We start from the raw sequence: 13,976 nt of genomic DNA, 5'->3' as shown, positions 1-13,976 counted from the left end.
CCTCTAGGGCACGAGGCATCTCAGTGAGGCCGGGGGTGGGTGCTGAACAAACAGCCCCAGGCTGAGAACAAAACCTTGGATCCCTGCTCAGGAAGTGACCTACTGGTGACGAAGATGGAGATGTGGCCAGAATGTGTGTGCTCACTTACACACATACACATGTGCGTGCATGCAGGGTCTCCCTGCCATCACTACTCTCTGTCTCAGTGGGAGGCTCTGCTTTTATAAGGGATTATAATGCATCTGCTTTTAGGAAGAAAGTGGAGCTCAAATTGGTAAATCAAACTTCTTAACAGATTTAGGGGGGAGGCATAAAAGGGAAGCCCAGTTTTCAAAATTAAGTGTGGTAAAACACACATACAATTATCACCATCTTAATTATTTTAATGTCCCAACAAGGACGTCAGTCACTGTGATCTCAGCAGTGCCCCCTCAGTTCCAGTCCTCCATTGCTTCTTCCCTAAGTGCTGCCAGCAGCCCACGGTGGGTGGCCTGTGCCACTAATGCCCACGAGGCAGAGTGGCCTTCCTGGTATGGGCTGGGCACACGGGAAGGGCCAGTTGAATAGGCCCACACACAGGGAGGAGCAAGTGGGCTCCCTGGCCCACACTGGGGCCCTCAGCTTCCCGTAACGAGATCCGGGGCTCTCCATGTTCTGGAAGGTTGTGTCCAGCACAGAACCCAGGGCTCCCGCCTGCCTGTCTGGCCAAGGGCTTCACACACAGCTCAGCTCTCAGGGCCCACCACCATCCCTCCCACCTCAGTCCTCACTGTGTGGTTCACGGTGGGGAAGGGCAAGGGACCCAATGTGGGTGCAGCATCCCCCAAGACAGCTGTCCTCTTGGGCCTTGGCTGGGAAATGTGGCTGGCAGCTTGGGAGAGCAGCCAGATGGAGAAAGAGAGAACTGGGGGCTAGCCCCTGCCCCAGAGATGCCACTCTGCACACACAGGCACACCCCAATGGGGAATAGACGCAGAGGTTCACCTTTCACATGCATGGTCGAAATGCAGTCAGCCCCCAGGTCTCCTGTCACTGGGCCACATCACTCAGGGAGCCTCCTGCGAGCGTGGGGAAGGGGTCTGGGCATGGTTGGGGTTTGGGGCAGTGAGGTCATGACTGAGCTCTACAGCCCAGGCAGCGTGGGAGCCAGGAGCCTACGCTCCCCCTCTGCTCACAGGCCCCAGCCTTCTGCTCTGAGGGGTCCGGGCCCCAGGCTGCACCCTGCTTCCACCCGAACCACCGCCCACATGTCCACACCCGTCCAGGTCAGCTGCAGTGGCCTGAGATGATGGAGGCTCCTGCTCAAATGTGATTTCCCAGCTGCCGCTAAGCTAATCACCAGCCTCACGGGCAGTTCCTTCCGGCTTCTATGCAAAGGAAACTGCCAATTAGGTTACAATTAATTTCTTACCCAGGGCAAGGCCTGGCTAGAAAAAAAACCGGCCACCCAAGTGGCCTGCCAATGACTGTTTGCGGGTCACCAGGCCCCTGTGTCTCCAGCACTCTCATGCCCCAAGGCCCCAGCTGACTTTGGTCGCGCTGGCCCCGGCCTGGGGGTGACCGGCCAGGACATTACCGGCTTGGACCCTGTGTGCCTCTGCTGGGAGAACTGTCCCTCATGCACCCAGACTTAACAAATATGACTCAGACTTAAACAAATATGTCACCCCACCAAACTTGAGCTCCCTGAACACAGATGGTCTTGCCCATTTTTGTCCACCACCACCCCTGCCCTGCCCCAGCACCTTTTATGCAACATTTTAAAAAACAGATTTTATTTATTTATTTGACAGAGATCATAAGTAGGCAGAGAGGCAGGCAGAGAGACAGAGGAGGAAGCAGGCTCCCTGCTGAGCTGATAGCCTGATGCAGGGTTTGATCCCAGGCCCCTGGGATCATGACCTGAGCTGAAGGCTGGCGCTTAACTGACTGAGCCAACCAGGAGCCCCTCTTTGTGCAACATTAACAGGCCAAGTGTCTACAGTGCATTTTCTGTGAGAGGCTCTGTTCTAAAGCACTTCACATGCATTGTTCACTTATTAACACAACTGCCAGAAGTAGGGCTGGTTATGATGCCTATCTTGCAGAGGGGGAAACTGAAGCAGAAAGAAGCTAAGCACCTTGCCCAAGGCCACTCAGACAGTGAGCCAGGACTTAAGCTGAGGGTCCTGTCTGGGGTTGTGTGTGTGGCCACCAAGTTCTCCTGCTCAGTGCCGGTTGTGCACACACGTGCAGATAAGCCAGCGCCCTGGGCCCTGGGACTCTGGGCCACCCACCCACCTGCTTGCAGACCAGGCTGAAAATGCCATCATAGATACCCATCCATACCTCCCTTAGCCTCTTCTAAAAAGCAGGTGCCCCTAGAAGTCTCCTGGTATAAATACTGTTAACATTTCAGTGAAATGGGGTGAAGCCCAGGTATGTGTGACTGGCAGGCAGTCTGCTCAGGCAGTATCTGTCTGACAGACCAGACACAGTAATGGTTTCTGCGTGCAGACGAAGTACCTGGCAGGTGCTCACCAATGCTAGGGGCCTGACATGTCTATCTCAGCTGGACACATAAGTGAGCCTCGAGGGATCCTTCCCTCCATCCCACTGGATCCTATTATAACTAAATACTCAAAAAGGTGGAACCAGCAGGCTCCAGCTCTGCATGGGGATAGTGATCCATGACTTGTAGGGGAGGAGTCAGGAAGGTAACGTCTACATGGGGTGACTGGGACAGAGGCACCCCCATGAGCCAGCAGCAGCCTGTCAGTCAGACAAGGGCCTACTAGGACTGCTCTAGCTTGATGGGGGGCTGGAAGGCTGTCCTGTGGTCTGGATGTGCTTCCTTGTCAAGTCTGAGAAGACCAGAAGGGGCCCTGTCAAAGGAAGGCCCTTTTCCCAGGGGCTCTGGGAAGAGGCCTGCCTCATGCCTCCAGTATACACTCCTTTCTATGTGGGGCAGGTTTGGGATGTCACAGTGCTGCTGCTGGGAGCCCCCCCTCGCTCCCTCCCTGCAGCTTGGGACCTGTTGCCCCCTCCCCTCCCTACTCCCCACTAAAAGCAAGGGTAGGTGCGATCAGGTGAACAGCAGAGGGGACCCCCTGCAGGGCCACCACAACCCCTGGACAGAGCCTGGGTTCTCTCTGGAGATGGAGGGGGGGTGCCTCAAAGAAGGCCTAAGGGTCTGCTCTGCTGGGAGGGTGGAAGGAAGAGAGCTGGGGAAGCCTCTGACAGAGGTGGTTTCAGCACAGCATGGGCCTGTGGCCAGACAAGCTGACAGGTCCTGAGGGCCCACTGCACACCGAGGGCTTTCCCCATCTATATGGTTTCCCCATGTATAAAATGACAAGGTTCCACCTGAGGCTAAGGCTCCTTTTCATTCTGATTCCCCTACAAGTCTATGTGATGTCTGTGCAGAAGCAGTCACAGAATGAACTTTCTGAGCAGGGACAAGTGGCAGGATGGTGGGCATGATGGAAACCAGGGTGGTCTCAGGGAGTGGGGCGTGGGCCATGGGATGCAACGAGATTACAATCACAGGTGCCTTCCTAGATCACCAATGATAAGGCAAAAAGACATGACCTAGGTCCAAAGGAGAGTCTTAGGGCAACACAAGGAAACAGAAAGACAAGGGCAGAGCTGGGCCCAAGCTCACACTCCTTCACTGCCTCTCTGTGTGACTGGCTGGGAACCAGGACAGAAGTGCCTCCTTGGAATCATGGCTGGGACAAGCCAGGTACAGAGCACCCACTGACGGAAGCCAGTTCTCTTTTCTCCCTCCTCCATTCTCCCTCCCCCTTCTTATGGAACCAGAGCAGTCTGGGGCCCACAAAGCCTTCTAGCTACTCCTCAGTCACGGCCTGCCCACCCCCATGCCTCTGCCCAGCACTCCTGTAGCTTCTGGATACAAGGGTGAACAACGCCTCAGTGCACACTGCTGTCCCAGGAAAATAGCTTCAAGGGACTAGCAGCATGACATCATACAGCCACAATTACGATAATCAACTTACACCAGATCTGCCTGGCTATTTTTAGAGTCAGGACTGAGGTTTAGCAAGACAGGGCGGCCCTGGGTCGTCCTGTTGCTGAGTCCTGCCTTGTCAGGTGGGCTGGGTGGGTTGCTGGTTCCCGGCACCCCTCCTTTCCCTTGTTCTTCACAAGGTGACCCCCGGGCACGGGCATCTCACACACGAGTTGTGACACCATTGCTTCTGGGGCATTCACGCTTCACATGGCCTCAGGGTCCAGGTCTTTGGAGAAGGTCCTCAGGGTCCTAGTGGGGTTATGGTGACTCAGCTTCCCCCACTGAATATCTCCTCAAAAGAGGACCTAGGGGCTCAAACACTGTCAGAAATGTCACAGACACGGTGAAATGTTAATGACACAAAACAGCTTCTCAGCAATACCTGGTGGAGGTTTGATAAAGCAAGGTAAGCCCAACAACAAAAAGACACCCCACCCAATTAAAACATGGGCGAAGGACCTGAAGAGATGATTTCTTCAAAGAAGATGCAAATGGCCAATGAGCACATGAAAGATGTTCAACCTCACTAATCATTAGGAGAACACAAATCAAAAGTACAATGAGATACCACATTGTACCACATACTTTGGCTATAATTAAAAGAAAGCAAAATAAAAACCCAGAAAATAACAAGTGCTGTCAAGGATGTGGCAAAATCAGAGCTCTCACACACTGCTGGCGGGAATGTAAAATAGTGCAGCTGCTGTGCAAAACAATTTGGCAATTCCTCAAAAAATAAAACAGAATTATCAGATGACCCAGCAATTCCACTCCTAGGTATGTATCTAAGAAGACTGAAACCAGGGACTCAGATATTTGCCCATGAATGTTCATAACAGCTTTAGTCACAACAGCTAAAAGGTGGAAACAATCTAAATGTCCATCAGTAGATGAATGGATAAAGAAATCTGATATTTACATCCAATGGAGTATCACCCTCGCAAGGAAATAAAATATGGATGTGTGCCACAACGTGCACGCACTTTGAAAACACGACGCTAAGAGAAAGACGCCAGATAAAAAGGTCCATTTATATGAAACATCCTGAGAGGACGAACCTGTAGAGACGGGATGCAGAGCAGTGGTTACCAGGGGCTGGGGGTGGGGGCGCTAGGGGGGCAACGTCTAGGGGCTAAGAGCTCCCTTTTGTGGTGGTGAAAATGTTCAACACAGCAGAAATACTGAGGCAACACTGTGAAAGCACTAAACGCTACTGAATCGTTCAGTTACCATGGCTGATTTCACGTTGTGTGAATTTTACCTCCCCACAAAAAAGCAAACTGTAATTATCCACCATTCCTCCTTCCCCAGTGCCTGAGCCCAACGCAGGCCCTGGCTGTGCTGACCAGGAGAGCAGACATCAAAGAGGTGGGGCTCAGGGGTGTGAATCCGGAGAGGGGGTCCCCAAGGATGTCCCCGGGTGCCCCGGCATGTGCCCTCCGACCCATCACACTCTCCTTTGTACTCGGGGCTTCTCCTGAGGAGGGAAGGGCCACGCAACGGTATTCCAGCCCGCAGAACTTGGGCAGAGTGCCGGGGGCCTCTCCAGGCCTGGCTCCGTGCCCCTCCCTGAGCACGTGGCTGGGCATGGAGTGCCTGGCAGGGGCACTGTCAGGAGGAGACACAAGGACCGTGTTGAGTCACTGAGACTACGGGAGCTTCCGTTACCAAGTACATCCTCACCTGCCCTCAAAGATAGGAGTGGGTGGGAGGCAGGGAAGCAAAGACTATCGAATGGGCTCTCCCTCAAGACCCTTCAAGGCTCTGTGGAGTCATGTCTGTGGTCCCTCTGGATGAGTAGCCTTTGAAGACCACCCTCGGGGCTGCCTACCTGACCAGGCGCGACCCTCGGGGGGCAAAGCGGGTCCCCGCAGTGCTAAGTGCATGTTAACCCTGCTTCCACCATCGGGGAGAAGGTGGAGGGCGGCGACTCCAGGGCTAAGTGGCTGCTGGAACAGTGCCCTGGGCCCCGACTCCACCCTTTCTCCTCCCCAGAAAGGAGAGCCGTCACTCTGCACACCTCCAAGTCAACCCCCGCAACACACCCTACCCTCAGGTCCTGGCACAGAGAGACCACACTTTCCCCAGCATTTGCTAGGCTACTAATTAAATTTTAGGAAATTGCATTTTTTCTTTTCCCCTTTCAAAAAGAGTGAGAATCACTGGAATCTGCTGGTGATCATATAGACACCTAGGAGGCGCAAGCTTTGAGGGTCATTATCCTGCTGGGGGCTTTCTGATTTATTTTGGCAGCAGAGACCTGTCTCCCATCAGAGAGCAGGTCGGGCTGGTGCTTGGGGCTGGGCCAGAGCTTTGACTCCCCTGTGCCCCCGGCACTGGGCTGTGCTGCCTTCTAAGCACTTCTTGGAGGCCTGGGCCCTGCAGAACCTAGACATCAGCGCCCCTATGTGACAATGGCCCAAGATGGCAATGAGGGGCAGCTGCCAGCGCCTGAACTTGAGAGGGGGCCTGGGGCCCCAGGACCTGGGCTACAGGGACACAGACATCTCCCCCAAGCTGGGCCTGGAACGGGGCCCTGCCTGTCACAGTACCCCAGGCTTGCCCCCCACCCCCCACTGTGAGACTGTCATGGACAAGTTGAGCGGGCCAGCCCACAGGTGCACAGGTGACTTTCCTGCGGGGGTGCCTGGGCTGCTGTACTTTGTGGAGCCACTCACAGGGCAAAAGCAAACAGAGGTGTTTGTTTGGGGCTGGACACCTGCTCTCCTTGGGGAACCAGGTGGTGCCTGAACAAGGTCCTGTTGGCATCGCCCACCCCACAACCTCATTTTCTAGGGGTGTTGGCTCCAAGGGGGGAGGCATACCGTTGCCTCCTCTTGTCTACCACCTCCTTGCCCAGAGTCTCAGACAGAACAGTGCAGGGCCCACTGGCTTCAGGGCTCCAGCCTTGGGGACAACCACAGAGCTAGAAGCCTGAGCCTGCGGGGAGCCCAGGCCTCGTCTGGTCCCAGAGCTGAGGAAAGGTGGGCAGCAGGAAGACTAGAACGGGGAGGGAGGGCAGGAAGGCCCAGTCTACAGGTGTCCTGTAGTTTCCCAAGTGTCCTGGAGCGTTGGCCCAAAGACAGCGTCACCTGCTAAGGTTTTCCGACATGAGGTGGGGTCCTGCCTCTGAAGTCACAGCCTCCCTTAAAACCCCAAACACCAGGCCTGGATTGCCACTCTGGGGTGGTGAATGGAACGCCAGGTGGGCTCTGAGAGGCCTGGGCATTCCTAGCCCTACAAGCATCCCGGGAGCACCCTCCCCAGGCCAGAGGGCCTTCCTGGGTTGGCCTCTCTGAGTTGTACTGATGCCCCAGTTTTCCAGGAGCATCACCCCATAGAGCACGGAAGAGAGCCCTCCGAGATCTACAGGAGGCTGAGGAGAGGGAGCAAGGGAACAGGAGGGAGATGGGCAGAGGGACTGGGGGACCCCCGGCTGCCATCACCACATTGAAGCCCACAGCCAGGAGGGTCACTTGCCTGCCTGGCTGCCCAAGGCCCTCTCCTACCCTGCCCCTTAGCCTGCCTCTTGCTGAGCACCTCCTCGGAAATCACACCCGTGCATTTGGGAGAAGTGATGGCTTAGTGCTTCTTTTACTGCCTGACCCTAAATGCACAGTGACAGTTCTGAGGTCAGAGGGCCCTTGTGTTGTCTCCCGAGGGCATCTCCTGCCCTGGAGAAGCTCCCTAGGTAGCAGATGGTCCCCTGGGGAGTACTTGTGGATCCTTATTACTGTTATGGTTACTAATAAATCACCCACTCCGAGAAACAATTGCATAAATGAGGAGGAGGACAGAGAGGGGAGAAGCACGTGGGGGAACAGGAGAACACAGGTAGGCGGAGGAGGACACAGTGGGGGAAGGATATGGGGAGGAGGGCATGGGGAAGAGGAGGACCCTGGGAGGAGGAGGACATGGAGAGAAGGACATGGGGAGGAGGACACAGTGGGGGAAGGATAGGGGGAGGAGGGCATGGGGAAGAGGAGGACCCTGGGAGGAGGAGGACATGGAGAGAAGGACATGGAGAGAAGGACATGGGGAGGAGGACACAGTGGGGGAAGGATAGGGGGAGGAGGAGGACCCTGGAGGAGGAGGACATGGAGAGAAGGACATGGGGAGGAGGACAACAGTGCTGGGAAGAAGCGGAAGACATGAGGAGGAGGGCACTGGGAGGAAGAGGAGGAGATGGAAGGAGGAAGACATGGGGTGGAGGGGAGAACATGGGAGAAAGAGGAAGACAGGGAGAGAAGGAAGAGAACGTGGGAAGAGGAAGACATGGGGAGGAGAAGGACCTAAGAAGGGGAGGACATGGGGAGGAGGACAGTGGGTAGAGGAGGACACAAGAAGGAGGAGGTTACCAGGAGGAAGAGGACACGGGGAGGAGGAGGACATAGGGAAGGGAGGACGCGGGGAGAAGGAAGAGGGCGTGGGGACGCAAGCTTAGGTCAGGAGCCCCTGAACTACCCTCCCCGCAGGGAGTGGCCTCCTCCACACCCACAGGACGGGGAGGAGGTTCCCCAGTAGAAAAGTAGCTGCTTCCACAGGGTGGACGGAAGCACTGCTTGGGAGGGTAGGGCAGTGCCTCCCCAACTCTGCCTTTCTTCCTGGGTCCCTGGTGGGGCGCTTTCTTCTCTCAGGCTTCCCCAGTGCCCTGGGAAGGAGGGCCCTGTCCTGGAGAAGGAGACACATTTGCACTCACGGCCCCTGAAGCCCAGCCCCCACCCCCCCCCCACCCCACCCCAGCACAGTAGCTTCTACCAGGTGCTGGGTCCCCACGCAGAGCCTACACCCTCAAACAGATCTCCTCCTGCCTCACAAGAGCACACACACCCCTGTCCTAGGCCCAGCTATGCCAGGGCCATGCCAGGGGGCTGTCTCCAAAACAGTAAGACTCCCAAACATCGGCTAAAGCAATGGCCTGACCTGAGAAATCAGCCATGACCCAGGAGAGCTGCTGTTTCAAGCACAGCGCACACTTCACTCCTGTAGCTGGGCCGGGCTGGAGCCCTGAGCAGGTGGGGGAGAGGGCTCAGGGCTACCTTCCCTTTCCAGGATCCCTCCTCAGCCCCATCCCTGGTCCCCACCACCTCTGGCCTGGAGAAGGCACTTGAGGAAAGCCAGAGGCCTGGGGGTGGGGAGTCTTCTCCGCAGGCTGTAGTCCACAGGCTACGTGGGGCACGGTTTCCTCACCTATGAAATGGGAAACCAAGGTCATGTCCCTTAGGGTTCCGGGAGGTTACAGGAAGCTAGTTGACAGGCGGTGCTCAGCAAGGGATGAGCAGGCTATGAGTTCCCTGGGGTAGCTGCTGCTGACATCAGCTTTGTCCAGCTAAGACCAGAGGACAGAGGAGTCCTCTCTCAGGTCACAGAGGGGTAAGGCCTCAGGGGAGGTGGTAGCTTCCGGGCCCTCCATATCCCTTGGCACCTTGGGCCCCATTTTAACAGATACCATGATTTTTAATTAGTTTTCTCTTCCCCTGGCTAAAAGGCCATTAGCTCCCCATTAGGTGAATGCATCCCATTTTGTTCACACCACCAAGGAAACAGTGATTTACTTAGCTATCCTTAAAGCAATTCTGCAGAATAAAGGCGATTTAGCAATGGGCTCAATAAACTTTCCCATTTGTTCTCTGTTTGCAGGCTCCACCCTTAGGAGCCCACCAGCCAGCCCATCCCCTGTAGCCTTGGTTGGGCTAGACTCTGTTGGGGCCCCCAGAGGTCGGAGGGGCTTAGCAGGGATGCAGGCTAGGGTAGAAGAGAAAGAGGGCAAGGCCCAGGTAAGCTGGTGAAGCAGGACTTGTTTTCTACCAGTCCGTGGCAAAAGAGAGGGAGGGGCCCAAAGAAAATAAGAAGTAGGTGAGGCAGCCTTCCCAGCAGAGGCGGCTCTGACATCTGGTCCAGGCATAAGTGGCCTGCCCAGGCCACACTGCAGAGGCCTGGGCCAGGCATCCCGGAGAGGGAGCCTGCCAAGTCATGGCAAGTCTTCCCTTCTTTGGTGCCGGGGAGTGAAAGTCCCAGAGGTCTGCAGGGAGAGAGGGCAGGTCCTTCCTTGAAGCCACAGGTGCTGAGCAAAATGGGACCCAAGAAGCCAGACCAGGAAGACAAGAGACTCGAGGCCTGCTGAGGGACTGTGGGAGTCAGGGAGATGGTGCTGGGTGAGGTGTCAGCCTGGCAGGGCCCAAGAGCTGGGACTCAAATTGCTGAGGGGCTATATCTGTGTTGAGCAACAAAGTGCTAGAAACTCTGCTAAGAATAAGTCTTAGATGGACGTTTCCCAGGTTCTAGGATTCCCTGGGACCATTGGGCCATGTCCATGAGTGTATGAGGGGGTGGATATGTGTGAGTGGCAGGGAAAGGGGCTGGGTTCCCTGGGGGAGGGTGGAGTATGGGGGGGCAGTCGGGTCGAGCCTCATTCACTAGGGGGTGTGTGTGTGTGGCCATGGGGGGTCATGATTATATATCCTTGTGCAGGGGCAGGAGTGTGTCTTGTGAAGACCAGCTATGAGTATGAGTGAGTGTGTGTGTGTGCATGTGTGTGTATGAGAGAGAAAGAGATCCTGTGTGTGTGTGTGTGTGTGTGTGGAGTGAGACAGAGACCCTGTGTGTGTGTGTGTGAGAGAGAGACCTTGTGTATGAGATAGAGATACTATGTGTGTTTGTGTGTGTGAGAGAGAGAGAGAGAGAGAGAGAGTAGATCCAGTATGTGGAGCGGGAGAGAGACCCTGTGTGTGTGTGTGAGAGAGAAAGGCGGGGGAAGACCCTGTGTGTGTGGGAGAGAGAGGGAGAGGGAGAGATACTGTGTGTGAGAGATTCTGTGTGCGTGTGTGTGTGTGAGACAGAGAGAGAGAGAGAGACCCTGTGTGTGTGTGTGTGTGTGTGCGAGCACGCGCTCATGTGCAAGCTTGCAACCACACATGGATGCCATGATGTGGGAGAAGAGTCTGTGTCAGTACCTTTTTCTGAAGGTGTATGTGGTCACACACTACGACAGTGTGCACACACGGAGGGGGACCAAGCTGCAGGCATCTGTTTATGTCCCATGGCCTTGCTCTAGACATCCCTGTCCCCCCTTCCTGGCCAGCTCTGAGGTAGCAGGGCTCCTTCCTCTGCGCGCTGGTCTAGGCCCCTGCCTCTTCGTCTGGGTCGCCTCTCTACTCCCCTCCTGTCAGTCCCCCAGCACAGAAGAGAGCCTCCTGTCCTGCCTTGGGGGAATTGTCTGGCCAATCAGGGGACAGTCTCATCCTCTAGAGACTCAGAGCATCCTCAGGGCAACAGGCCTGGCCACCGGAGCGCTGCATCCACAAGAGGGCGCCCAGAGGCTGAGCTGCTCTCGGCCTGGGTGGGTCCTGGAGCCGCTGCCGGGCTCACCAGTGATGGCCTGGTTCGGCTCAAGGAGAGCCAGGCTCAGCCGCTCCTCCGCTGCTGCTCCAAGCGAAGGATGCCCCTGTGCCTCTCCCAGGGCCCCAGCTGTGTCCTCCTGGGGGCTGCAGGGCCATTTCCCCACTCTCAGCACCCACCAATCATGGTTTCTTGGTTATCCCAAGGGAAGGGTGGGCGGGGTGGGATGCCCACCTTCCCTGCTCCGAGAGCCTGTCTTTGGCCACCAAATTCTGTGGGCCAGGGCTGTGAAAAAGCCACCTGCATTCAGGCCAAGTGCCACAGGCTGACCCTTGCAGCCTGTGCTCCAAAGTCTAGCCTTTAAAGCCTCGCAGGCACCCCAACTTGGCTAGTGGCTGTGGGAGAGCATGGGGAAAGCCTCTGCAGGCAGCGGGGCTGGCACACGCTGCCCAGGCAGCACTAGCTTCCGGCTCACACCTAACTACACACCCACAACTACAAAGTTACAACTCAGAGTTATAAGAGATCTTCAGAACATTCCACTTGTGTTTACCTCTGTCCTGACTGCAGCCTCCTTGGGGTCTTCCCCCATGCAGTCCAGTGACCCCAGAGTTCTCCTACCGGAAACAGACTCCCTCCCCCTCATTCCTCCTCAGGGCAAGGGAAGGACTTCTCCCCTGCCTTCCCCATGATGCGCTGAAAACCCATTCTGGCTTCAGTATCTTTCCAGGGAAACCCAGGATTCAGCCACACAAATGAAGCCTTTGGGGCCAGTCTGTGAACCCAGAATCTGCAAGACCAGAGGCTAGAGGCAGGGGACCACTGCTTCTCCTGTTCCCAAAGGCCACAGGGAGAGAAGGCCCTTTGTAAGCAGTGGGAGAGGGCAGCTTTCCCTGTCGGAGAGAAACTTGGTGCATGCTGAAGTAGGAGATCAAGTCAGGGTGGGTTCAAGGAAAACTAAAAGGCATGGCCAACAGGTCAAAGATTCTGTGGCCTTAGGCTTCATTCTGTCCGAGTTTGGGGCGGGGGTGGTGACCAGCCTTTGCAAGGCCACAGCCAATCTTCCCAGCACCGACGCTGGCCGAAAGGCGGCACATAGCCCTGCCCCACCGAGGGACAGTCAAAAGCGCTTGGCCAAGAGCGGTTTCCTGGTCGCAAAGGCCTCGGGTAGACTGGCGCACGACTCGAAAGCTCCCTGTTGGAACTCTGGCCGCGGCGGGCCCTCCCCCGGCTGCGCTGGACCAGTCTGAACGGGCCCTCGAGGGCAGCCTCCCAGAAACCACGGGCTTTTCGGCTTTTTAAAGCCTAGGGTGGTAAAAGCGCACGAGGGAAAAGCAACCTTTTATAAAACAGCAGGTGCCCTTCGCACCCCTGGGCGGGCCAGGGAATCCGAGCTGGAGGAGGAATACACCGACGTGGAAAGAGGAAAGGAAACCAAGTTGGAACAATCTGCAGAGACAGAGCTGCCCGCTCAAGTCGCGGGCTTTCTCGGGCTACACCACCCGGCCTCCCCGACCTGCGCCGAAACGGCAGCAAGGTCCGTCCGGTTCGCTCCAGGACGCGGGCGCGAGGCGCGACCAGGCTGGGACGCACCGCTGCGACTCAGGCCCTGGGCACCGACCCCGGCCGCTCGGCCCACGACCCGTTCCGGCGAGAGACCCGCCCAGTCCGGGCCTCGAAGCGCCGGGTCTGCCGCCCCACCTCGCTCCCGGCTCAGCCCGGGCAGCGGGCAACTGCGCAGCCGGCTGCCCGCAGCCAAGAGAAAGGCGTTTCCGAGCGCGTCCGCTCCGCCGCCCGGCGCCAGGCGCCAACTTCGCCCCGGTCTCTACGGGCACCGGCCCCCAGCAGGACTCACCTTCGCCGAACAGCGGCAGCAGCAGCAGCAACCGCAGCCCCGCAGCGCCGGCCGTCGCCGTCGCCTTCGCCATGGCCCGTGCGCGCCGGGGCCGCGGCAAGAGGGCTGCTGGCTGGGGCCCGGGTCTCGGCGGCGGGATGCGGTGCTTAGCCTGGCCGCCCCATGCCCGCCCAGGACGCGGGGGACGCGGGGGACGCGGGGGACGCGGGGGACACTGGGGGCGCAGAGCGTCGGGGCGCCGACTCCGGCTGCTCTCCACTGCTGCGCGCCTGGCTCTGGTCGCGGGACTGAGGCGGGGCGCGCGCGGGCTGCGCCGCCGGAGCGGGCAGGGGCGGGGCGGGGCGGTAAGGGGGGCGTGCCGGGGGCGTGCCGGGCGGGGCCAGGGTGCGGGCGGGGTGCGGGGGTGCGGGCGGGGCTCGGGGTACCCGCCTTGGTTTGGGGGTGCTGGTGCGGATCCCGCCTCGCTCAGAGAGGAGACTGGTGCTGGACGCGGGACGCCGGTGGGGCCGCGTGCGAGTAGCAGCGAGGTGCAGGACGCGGGGTTCGGGGCTGCCACCCGCAGCCCCAGTTCGCGCACCCCTAGCTCGCCCAGCCACTCTTCCTCAGCCTGTGCGTCCGCTCTCGGTCCCGGCGCGTCGCCCTTTCCGTCTGCCCCGTGAGGGCTGGGAAACCACGCAGGGCTGCGGGGTCTGGGCCGACAGGGGAGGGGTGCGCCCCAGCGGACTGGGAGGCTAGGCGGGCGCCCCGCCTCCAGGCTCTCGGCGCGGGTT

The 13,976-nt window shown here is 57.9% G+C and overlaps 1 protein-coding gene across 1 annotated transcript in view; it reads right to left on the bottom strand.

The window, feature by feature from the left end:
- Positions 1 to 13,521, bottom strand: part of RET (ret proto-oncogene) — a 51,656-nt gene extending 38,135 nt beyond the window's left edge. The window contains exon 1 of the mRNA XM_059169525.1: positions 13,207 to 13,521. Within this exon, the coding sequence (XP_059025508.1) occupies positions 13,207 to 13,279 (73 nt within the window). The 5' untranslated portion in view covers positions 13,280 to 13,521. The remainder of the gene's footprint in view (positions 1 to 13,206) is intronic.
- Between the last annotated feature and the right edge of the window lie 455 nt (positions 13,522 to 13,976).

The sequence above is a fragment of the Mustela lutreola genome, chromosome 4 (assembly GCF_030435805.1).
Source record: "Mustela lutreola isolate mMusLut2 chromosome 4, mMusLut2.pri, whole genome shotgun sequence".
NCBI lineage: Eukaryota > Metazoa > Chordata > Mammalia > Carnivora > Mustelidae > Mustela > Mustela lutreola.
This window is presented reverse-complemented; position numbering and strand designations above follow the sequence as displayed.